The sequence below is a fragment of the Zeus faber genome (genome assembly GCF_960531495.2).
Source record: "Zeus faber genome assembly, chromosome: 1".
NCBI classification, from domain to species: domain Eukaryota; kingdom Metazoa; phylum Chordata; class Actinopteri; order Zeiformes; family Zeidae; genus Zeus; species Zeus faber.
The window spans coordinates 13,337,206-13,348,494 of NC_137193.1; the positions used below are offsets into that span (position 1 = coordinate 13,337,206).

Sequence of the window (11,289 nt, forward strand, 5' to 3'; positions counted from 1 at the left end):
TGGCACAGAGGTACAAGACAGTTGTTTTAAACATGCAAACGCATAACTGAGAACACAGCCGACGGTAGCTCAGCTTCAACCGGCACAGCATGGCAGACCAAACACAGAACATACGTACCGTGAGCACATGCTCCCCTTCACTCGATCCCTCCATTTAGCCTAAATCATCAGCATATAGAATTGAGGGAGCTGCGGTGGTAGCAGGTTCCTTCTCTCTTTACTGTAGGATGTGTCAATGTGTGTGTGTGTGTGTCAGCCAAGAGATAGTACAGAACCAGTCTGCTCACTCGTCCTAAGCTTGTCTGTTTATAAGCAGAGAGACCGAGAGAGAGAGAGAGAGAGAGAGAGAGAGAGAGAGAGAGAGAGAGAGAGAGAGAGAGAGAGAGAGAGAGAGAGAGAGAGAGAGAGAGAGAGAGAGAGAGAGAGAGCGAGAGAGAGAGAGAGAGCGCGAGAGCGCGAGAGAGCGAGAGAGCGAGAGAGCGAGAGAGAGAGAGAGAGAGAGAGAGAGAGAGAGAGAGCGCGAGAGAGCGAGAGAGCGAGAGAGCGAGAGAGAGAGAGAGAGAGATCTTCAAACAGACGCGCTCCACTCTACCCTGACAGGCTTCTCTCTCAGCAACCAATCCCCGGCCACCATGAATATTTGATTCGTGCAGCCGGCAGCTCAAACAGACATACAGAGGACATGCACACACTTAGAGGACACACACAAACACCCAGCCACCTAGGTATTCAGGTCACATGGAGATATACCCCTCCCTCACGGACAAATGAAAACACACATTGTTGGGGTGTGTGTGTGTGTGTGTGGGGTGGGGGACACGACAGAAAACCGTGTTTTTGTGGAGAATATCAATGCTTCATTTGATTCCTTGACATTCACAGTCACATGCTCAAGGTCGGCGATGTCTTTCCTCAACCTGTAATCCGGCCGGAGATGAGTCATTTCCCCATCCACAGCAAATTGCAAGATATTTTGCACAGGCATAGCAAACAAAGCCTGTTTTCTTACGCCCCGGCAAAGATGTGCATTCGTTCCAGGAGGAGGCGTGAAGCATTGTACGGCAGATCGCTTCTCGCACCCTACTCCATGGATGCACAGCCTTCTTAAGCTTAAACTACTCTAATTTGTGTTTGAATGGCTTGATGCAAGTGGACTAACAACTGTCAGACCATCATTGCTAGCATAACACAGTAGTGAATTACTGCTTCAGACAATGTGTGCAATCATATTTGGAGGAAATTGAATGAGGGGGGTGCCACCTAATGGCCGATTCTCCACTTAGGTTGAGATGGATGGCAGACTGACTAAACAAGTTGAGTCTTTCACTTGTGGATTGCATTAAAAAGTTAATTACTTAGGATTGTCTGAACCATTGTATTCTGGGGAAATTTACTGCCAAACTACATTAGAATAAATCAAGGACACACACAAGGCCTAGGATATACCTTCTGCTTCTGTTGCAACATCATTGTTATTTATGCCTGTTTACGTTAACAAATTGGAGTCTATAGCATTTAAAGATGAACAACGGAGTAGGTAGGGTATGACAGACTACGAATAGCAGAGATAAAAATAGGAGAGGTAAAAAACAAAAAAATAAAATAAAAGCTACTGTATATGTCACAGACACATCCTTTTGATCTAGCTGGTCCAAGCATTAACATAAATGGAACAGGTGAACAGAGTTACTGCCAGAAATAGCAAGCTTATTCTAGCCCAGGTAAAAGTGTGTGTATGCGTGTGGATAACGAAGCTAAAAAGCCCCAAAGCAAATTGGATCTGACTCTAAGATCAGAGTGAGATTAGTGTCCAGATAAGTTCAGGCGTGTACATCTCAACTGCCTGGGTGCGGAAGCATTGTTGAAAATGTATATTTGTGCATTATTAACCCGGGACAATTTTCCTCATTGAAAATTATTGGTTGACAGTACAACAACTTTTTTTTTTGCCAAAATGATGTCTGGTAGGAGGATGTAAAATTGAATTGTATGGTTCATTGAATGGTACTTAGAAATACTTCACATGGTCTTTATCAAGTCAGTTTGTAAAAGAACAAATATTATCTTGTTTTCTCAAAGCCCCTAGTTGGCTTGCATTAACTTTAACCACCATTAAACAGTCAACCATTAAAGCTTGTTTCCCCGAGCTAAAGTTTAAAAGGGTTGGTCCATTTTCTTTAATTGGATGAACCTGTAAATCCTGTCTCACGTAGTAAGGTTATGAGACTAGTACTTAGAAAGCCTGTGTAAGTAACGTTTTATTTGAACAAGGACTGAGGACCGCTTGACTCCCTCCCCTCTACTTTCTCAGAATGACCTGATAAAACACACGCTTCCACGATGCACTAGCCAAATAAAAATAAGATTCAGCGTTTTGTCCCACTGGCATCAGAGATAAATGTATCTAGACTTCAAGTGTAAGTGAGGTTGAAATCATGCAGACATTACATTTACAAATCACGAAGTACGCTTCAAGAGTTCTGATCATGAAATACATGTCATCTTAATTTGTTTGAGAAAGTCTGCATTGCTGTGCAGCTAGGTATGTTCTGAGCAATGTTTGCCGTGGCTAAGCGCTAAATTACCTCATCGCAGCTTGTTTAAGCAAATCAGCTTCCCCATAGACTACAGTCCTTGGCTTCAAGTAAAGGAAACATAAGCCCACTTACTTAGACATGAAAATCCACAGAAAGAAAAATAGCACATCCCTCAAGAGGCTTAATGAAAATATATTGAAGTACAGTGACCCCAAATGTGGCAAACTGACAAGGTCTGTGAGCACATCAACAACCAGCAACCACCTACAACACAAAGTTATTTGTCAATCAGTAGTGTATCATACTGCCGTTACTGCATACTGCAATTTCCAGGGAAAGCAACAATACGACACGACAGAATAAAGGAAAGATGTGAAGACATGAAGAAAAGTGTTTGCCTCACAAACGGGAATGTGGTTCGAGTGTTTGCTGGAGACTTCTTCTGGGTGTTATACCCCCCCCTTCCTCTCTTGGCCAAATCAATTTGAAAAACCATAAATACGGCAACCATGCGGCATTTTAATGAGGGAATATTCTGTTGTCAGGGCTCTAGACTCACTTTTTCCACTAGCAGCACTGGTGCTCCTTCCTGAAAATCTTGACGCACGCAGGCACGTAATTGGGGACACTTTCAACGTGACCCCTACTGATACACGATGATGACGATTCAAGAAATGAAATAAAATATGTAAAAAAATAAAAACAAACAAACAAAAAAAACACGGTCTGCATATTTGCAAGTCGAGCTGGTGCTCCTAGCCATAACATTTAATAGCACTGTCTCCAAAAATGGTCGCAGTCTGGAGCCCTGGTTGTTACTCAACCACCATATGAGATTCCCACCACAGCAGTGCAGCAATGGGACGTCAGCTCGCCACAAACCGTGTGAGGTCGTTGCCACCATATGTAACGCAGTGAGGTAGAGGGGTCGATCGTTATATGTTTCTCACCCATTATTTGAATTTACCAAAACCTGAAAATAAAGACAACATTAAAAATCTCTGTAAAAATGTAAGCCATCATCAGGTGCTGATGATGTGGTCAGGGTTCATTTTGAAATGGGTGCACTGACTAGTAAACTGAGTCAAACTCAATTTGACACTGGTTTGGCCCTTTAACGAATTTTGCCACCAAAATCACATTTAATGCAGTGTTGTTGCCGTGCGTGATGATTCACCATATACGGTACCACGGGAAAGGAGGGCCAACATGTTTCAAAACAAGTACCAAAAGGTGACTGTGGTTTAAGGCAAACTGTTTAACCCTCAATCGCCTGGTCATTTACAAATCACTCTATTCAAATTGGCATTTTTCCATATTTTTAACTGTTTCATTTGTGAAGTACAGAATATTTTGTATTGTCCTCTTGAGAAAAGCTGTTTCTAAATCCTGAATCCTAAATCCTCCCACAAGCATTGCAATTAAAAATTATTTTCGTGCAACTGTTTCATGTCCAAGAACGCTTTACGTTTTCCCCAGAGCGCTCCGTGAAAATGATCAACACCTCTTTGGAAATAAGAGAGAAGCGCGTTCACCGAAGATGTAAATGAACATTGTCAAAATATTAGTTAAATTGTATTTATTTTAGTTGTGCAATCGTAGACATATATACATAGACGCCACATTGACTGCTTCTGCTCGTTGCGGCGGTCCGCCCACGTCATATTGGAGCAGGCAAGACTGGCCTGTAAACAAATACGGGTAAAAGGGGAAGCAGTGTTTTTTCTTTATAAAAAGCACTATAACGTTTACATTTCTCAACCGTTTTCAATTAATCGTTCATGATCTACGTGGAGTAGATTTCTCCACCCTCCGCCATTTCCGCTAATGGCTGCGCATTGGTTGATGCACTTCCTTTGATGCACTACCATAAATCCATCATTTTCCAGGGAGATCATAACCAGTTTGCAAACCGAATTGCGTCGTGATAATCGAGACTCATAGGGTGCCAATCGAAACACCTATAGTGTCATTATTCTATAGCTTTTACACTGTGCAATCAACATTAACTTCATAATGATAAATAAAAGCAAAAAAGTTGTATATTGCCCCTTTAATTATAACATTTATCACACCTAAGAGGCGGTGTGAGGACCATACAATGGTGTCATTTTTCACATTCTTGGTAGTGGGCCCATACACTGCCTCCAAACTAAATGGAGAACTAATGAGCTTATAGTCTCAGACTGCACTGTAGGTGCTGTCTAATATCAGCCTGAGGGTGAAAGTACACATGCCACTGACCGTGGGTTGCATTGGATAATAACAAAACAGGCTCCCTTTTGAGCACATCAGAGCGATAAGCCCCAGTATAAATGATCCTTTATTTAAGGTAAATTATCAAATTGTTACTTGGGTGGTGTGACTTGCCAGCAAAAAGACTGAGACTTAAATAGCTGGGTTTAAAGAGCCTGCACGAGCTGAACCGAGATCCTATTTCAGGTAGTGCTGCGCATATACGGGGAACCTCAATTTGATGGATATTTTGATAATGCTGGATATGGAAAGGGTAACGACCGAGTTTTATTTTCAAAACTATTTTCAATGTCTTCACACGAGATTCCGTCGCTCTTGCTGCGCATGTTCCGCGGCAGCTCTCCTTCCTTGTTCTGTGGAGACAACAAGGAAGGAGTGGAGAATCCACCCCTGTCGCTGAGAAGATGGTGGAGAAAGATGCGAGCGGGACTAATGACTACTGTCATTTGGAAATGGTTCGGTTGTAGACAGACAGACAGACAGACAGATAGATAGATAGATATAGATAGTCCAAATCCCGGCGCACCCGACGAACACTCAGCCACCGCTTCTCTCCGGCCCCCAAAGAAAAAACGCTGAGACGCCCCTCTCGCCCTCCCCTCTCAGAGCTGTCTAGTAACCACTGGTGATTGGGTCTCACGTTCACTCTACAGTCCCGTACAGGGACGCTGTGAGGGGCAGGTGCTCAAAAAGAAAAAGGCACATGGACCCCCAGCTCCGGTTCTGGGCATTTTGCCGCTCTGGGCAAAATGAGCAGCACGGCGGAGCGCAGATCACGGGCACCCGCGATGGTGCGCACCGGGACGCTCGTGGAGGCAGGCGCTCTGGCACCCTCCGCCGGAAATTCAGATGGAAAATTAAACCGATCAGCGGTCACGTCGCCGTTTGGGCTGCGCTGCGCGCACTCGCTGTCACCATCTATTGTAACAGTGTGAATCACAAACACTAAAAAACAATAACACAAGCAGCACTCAAAATATCCACCTTAAACTTGTAATGAAAACGGCATAGACAGCGGTTCAACTCTGTACAGTAACGCTGATCAGGGACACTGACAGGCACGTTCACACACACTCATTGTCCAATGTCTGGGATCTTTACTCACGACCGCCTGTTCCGGGGGTGGAGTCCCATGTGTCCCTAGCGGTGCTTGGCTTTTCATTCATAAAAAAACAAAGAACTGTACAGTAGCTGTACAGTAGTTTGTGAACTCCACGTCAGTTTTAAACTGTAGTTGTGGCATCTACTATAACTCAGTTTAAATATAAAGCCTTGCAATGCCTGGGGTGTAAAATCCAGAAAAAGAAAAGGAAAAAAAACAAATGAAAGAAAATAATTTTCTGTCACAGAAACCGGTGGGCAGCGGGTCGCCTAGATTGTCGGTTTGATCCCCGGCTCCTTCTTGTAGCGTGCTTAAGTGTCCTTGAGCAAGACATCTCCCCCCAAACTGCTCCAAGCATCTAATCACCCTTTATATACACACACACACACACACACACACACACACACACACACACACACACACACACACACACACACACACACACACACACACACACACACACACACACACACACACACACACACACACATACTATATGCACTCTATACACTATATATACCCAATTTATACTATATACACTATACACATCTCATCACCGTTCTCAGTCTCGTTCCCGCAGTCTGTCAGTATTCACTAAACTAGTGTTTGCAATCACCACGCCCCCTTACCGTGAAAAAAACACGGGTCCTCGCTTAACGACCTGGTCCGAGGAACGGAACTCGGTCATTATGTGAGGAGTACCTGTACAATAAACAGTCATATCGACATGATAATGTCGACATTCTACAATAAAAAATTCTGTGAGTTTAAATTTAGGCCAATTTAGGTAAACCGTAAGTAAACCAGGTTTAATAACAATATGACCTTATATTAGGCTAAAGCGTGAAAGGACTTGTGACTTAAGCTGGCACCATCGTATTCTCTGAAGTTATCCCCATTTCTGAGGAAAAATGAAACCACCATGTAAACCAAGGTTTATACTTGCCCTAAGCGCGAAGGGCGCGAGGGAGCGCGTGACACAAATTACATCACCGAGGAGTGGCGTGTGGGGACCTGTGCGGCGTTGTGGTATGAGGTCACGCACCTCCAAGATTTTGTGTCTTGGCGTGAGGTGCAGTCCCTGGAAATACATTGGAAGCGTTGGGAGATCAGCATTTTATTTCTAATATGTTGGACAACATTGATCTGCAGCACAAGTCAGATGTGAAATTGAAATGTTGACCAATTACTTTTTGACGCAGAGACTAAATAGTTTACGCAAACAGGTCATTCAGGTTTGGTGATTTTATTGTGAATGAACAGGGTCGTTGGTTGTTGCAAATTATAAGGTAAGGTTTTCATAGGTATTTATGTGCAGTTTATGTTTAGAATGTCTCATATTAACATTGTGATGTTCTTGACGGAACGGTTCAGTAAGTTCCTCTGTAATAAACTGCTGAGCAGGACATTACTTCAAACCCCCTCTACTGTCCGGGCCGACACACCAGCTTCTTTTCGGTTCAACCACCACGAACAGCGGTTCTTCCTCAGCACAACCGCCGATGCTGTCTGTGCAGCCATTTTTGCAAACTGTCTGGCACTCTTCTTCGTTTACTACTTCCCGCTACTTTCTCTCTACTGCCACTCGTGCTTTCTGAGAATGCTGCAACAGAGAATGTGCCAGCTATAAAGGCCTTGCCTTTCAAAAATGTCTTTCCACACAGCAGTTGCACAAGAAAGGTCCCCCTCAAACTGAAGATAGAAAAAAAAAGTCTTGTGAAGACCCCACCGCAGAGGATTTTATGGGTAAGGTTAACGGAGCGGAATCCATGGATGTTGCAGGCAAGCCAATATTATATTTTCTTACTCTTTGTTTCTGTTGGATTCCGTTTTGCTGTCTGCTTGACTTCATGGTTTGAAATGAAACCAATGGCTTCTCATTAGTACAGGCAGATGCTGATATGATCAGTTGATTTCTTCCAGCACTCAAGTGCTTATATCACCCATCATTATCATTTCACGAAACCATACTTGTATGATAAGTTACAAAAAGATAATCTTGACCTAACAACAATCTCTGGCGTTCTCTCAGTAATGGCTATAAGCTCAGCCTAAGATGTCAGCAGTTTTCACAGCATATCAGGGGAAAAAAAAACCTAACAGCTCCAGAATAGCAGGGTGATGCAGTCATCAAACAGGAATCTGTCAATGACCTGGGCCACAGCTTGAGCTAGAAAAGAAAAGACTGTGGAAAAAAAAAAGATCAATCTCCAAATGGTTTAGAACTCCCTAAAGAATAGAAACTTCGAAAACAAACTTCAAACAAACAGACCCTGGTTTCGGATTAATGTGACTAAACTGCTCCTTCTTCAAAATACTGCTGAAGATGTAAATGCATTGGTATAATAGCATAGCACACAGATAAAATGACAGAGAAATGGAGATAGGCTCCCGGCAGGCAGAGTCCTATTGCAAATGTTCAGGCCATAACAGACGCCTGTCTGACAAGTGAACAATGGTGTCGTTCAGCAAGACACGCGTTCTGACGGAGATGTGGTTAATGAGCCCAGAGAGTTCATTAGGCTTCAAACACGGCATTTGTCCAAAGGCTCCAGTGTCATATTGACTCCAAAAGGCTGGAGGAGACATCAGCAGCTCACCCGAAACGCTTTTTCATAGAGGATACGTGCGCACAAACACACACACACACACACACACATACAAATAAAAAGCAATATGGTTTGTGAGACAGCCATTTACACTTATGTCAGGTACCTGTTCTTTTTTGGGGGTTTTACAGAACAGCGTGTGACACTCCTTCCGCACTTCTGTGAATGCTCCGACTCATAAGGTTAAACAAGCCACAGGCAACGAAAAAAATAAATAAAATGCCACTCAAAGTTAATCTCGCTTCGACTCACATCTGAGTCACGGCTGAGTTCACCTTCACCAGCAAAGTCTATTTCTTCATCTCGTCTTGGACAAGCTTCTGCAGTAAATTCAGCGGCATTTCCTCCAAAGGTCACCAGAAAGCTGCTCTATTTGTAGTGTATTTCATATGCAAATGACCAGCGGGGAAAAAAGCACCACATTGACATTTCTACTTAAGAAAAAGTAGGTTAAGTACATGCTCTTAGGTGTACTTCAAGATTTAAAAGTAAAAGTACTTGTAAAATCCAGTGACCTGGTATAACTTGAGTCTTCAATACAGGATACGGTGTCTACTTACCTTTTTTCTCCTGCATATCCTGATAACAATTACAAAAAGAATAGTAGAAGAGGTGTCGTGCCTACATGCGTCATACCAGGCCCCTATCCATGTCAATTATGACAAGCACATGGACCTAATGAGCAATCCTCAATCAGCACTTTGCTGGACCCAGCCCCTGATAGCTAGTAAAACAAAAGTAACGTAACTGTGTTGAAAATGTAAGAGAGTTTAAAAAATGTTAATTAAAAAAAGTAAAGTATATAAGTAAAAGTAAAAAGTATAGATATTTGCAAGTCCTCCCACATTGTGACTGAAGGGTTGTTTCTGCCTCAAAATGACCCGATTTCACTCTTGGTGGTTATAGTTGACAGATTATAGACCACCCAGTCCCTTTTTACCAGTTGAAATGCCTTTAAAAGGGCCAAAACCAGTAACGTGCAGTTTTCCACTTGCCAAGGGGTGAACGCGGCTCCCACCTCGGGGCTGAAAGGTCGTTTCTGCCTCGAAATGTATGACATTTCACTGCATATATGTATGAAAGTATGTATATGTATGTGACGGATAAACCTCTTGAATGTGAAATGACTTGATTTCACTCTTTGTGGTCATATCTGACGGATTATAGCTCACACAGTCCTTTTTACCAGTTGAAATAACAGGGCCGGATACAACTCCCGAAACGCAGTTTTAAACCATAAAATTCAGTTTTTGAACTTGTCCAAAAAAAAAATTTCGGCAGCGCCTACCTTGTGACTGAAGATTTGCTTGTGACTCAACACGACATAACTTCATTCATAAGTATTTGACGGATTTACAGCCCACCCAGCGGGCGGCGATCACCTTTTGGCGGATGATCACTTTTCTTTTGGCAGAACACCCGGAGTGACTCACGACGGCCGACTCGTCTCAAAACAGTCGCTCGGCTGCGGGCGAATCGCTCGCCAGGCGAGAACCACGAGTCGTTTTCTTTCGAACTGTGGGAGCCCGAGCGGCACTACCGCGCTGCTCGGCGCACGACGTTTTCGGGCTGCTTTTGGCGAGGAGGGGCCGGGACGGGCCGGGACGGCTCTCCCGTCTAGCCGACCGACCCGGTTGCGTCCGTACCACGACAACGACACCGGCTAGTGGTGTGCGCGCTAGCATGAGCCACGAACAATGCAAATGAGTTTTTTGGGGGGGGGGCGGAGGGGGCCGCCGGGGGAAAACATATCCACGAAACCAAAAACGGGGGGGTTTTCGTGTCCGAGCGGCCGGATAAAAACAGCCCCCCCCGGGCGGAGGGAAGAACCGTCGCCACGTGTTGGAACCGGCTAACAATAGCAGTTCGCCGGCTGGATGTTGGGGCTGACTCCCGGGCATCCCCCTCCCTCCCTCCCTCCCTCCCTCCACAGAAAAATAAAACACAACCCCACTAGACGGGTCTAAATATTGTTTTTCTTCGTCGGTGTGTCTTGTTACTTACGGTTCTCAAGAGGGGTCTCATCTGCTCGGCGGGTTCCTCCATTTCAGCCTGCCGCCTGCTGCCTCCTTCGGGGCCGGTTTGACGAACAAGAGGGACCGAGTTCGGTGACACTTCCCCGGGACTCGCGGCGGCGCGGGCTGCGGCTGGAGGCGGGGAGGCTCACGAGCGAGCCGTTCGCCCCGAACGGATACTCATGCGGGAGTCGGGAGTCGGGAGTCGCCCCGGCCACGCGTGGCTCCTCCGACTCCCGAGGCCGAAAACAAGCGCCGTTCTCCCGACGAGGGGGCGCGGGAGCGAGCGGGGCACCTCTGGGGCGCCTCTTCCGACGTGTGGGGCGGCGAACGCGAGCGATACGCACGCTTTGCGTTCCGCCAAGACAGACGGTCGTGGGCAGAATCAAACGGCTATGACCGGAGGAAGTCCATCGGCAACGCGGGGCGCCGGGCGACCCCCCGCGATCGTCGCCCGCCGGAAGCCGTGACTTGCACCCGCGGGACGCCGAGCGGACGACCGGCCGGAAAAGTCGCACGGCTCCTTTTTTTTTGTTGTTTGTTTGTTTGTTTTTAAACGGTGAGTCGCCAGGAACCAACTCTGAAAAGAGGGAGTCGAACCGTTCAGCGCCGGCGGGGACTGTTCGCTTCTGCGGCTGGGAAAACGTGAACGCGACCGACGCGGTCGTCGACCAATGAGGGCCCGGCGCCCGCCGCCCGCCGCCAATCGGTGAACGGGGAGCCGCCGGGTGGGCGGGGCCGACTCCTGACGCCCGCCCTGCTCTCTCGAG

The 11,289-nt window shown here is 45.7% G+C and overlaps 1 protein-coding gene across 7 annotated transcripts in view; it reads right to left on the reverse strand.

Annotated features, from left to right (window-relative positions):
- Window positions 1-10,611, reverse strand: part of LOC307240953 (sodium bicarbonate cotransporter 3-like) — a 59,526-nt gene extending 48,915 nt beyond the window's left edge. For 5 of the 7 annotated variants that reach the window (XM_080014878.1, XM_080014879.1, XM_080014877.1 and 2 more), the window contains exon 1: window positions 10,509-10,611. In XM_080014878.1, coding sequence (XP_079871004.1) covers window positions 10,509-10,550 — 42 coding nt within the window. In that variant the 5' untranslated portion in view covers window positions 10,551-10,611. Of the gene's footprint in view, window positions 1-118; window positions 279-10,508 lie in introns of those variants that run through there. The other 2 variants (XM_080014881.1, XM_080014876.1) reach the window with 1 other exon arrangement.
- Between the last annotated feature and the right edge of the window lie 678 nt (window positions 10,612-11,289).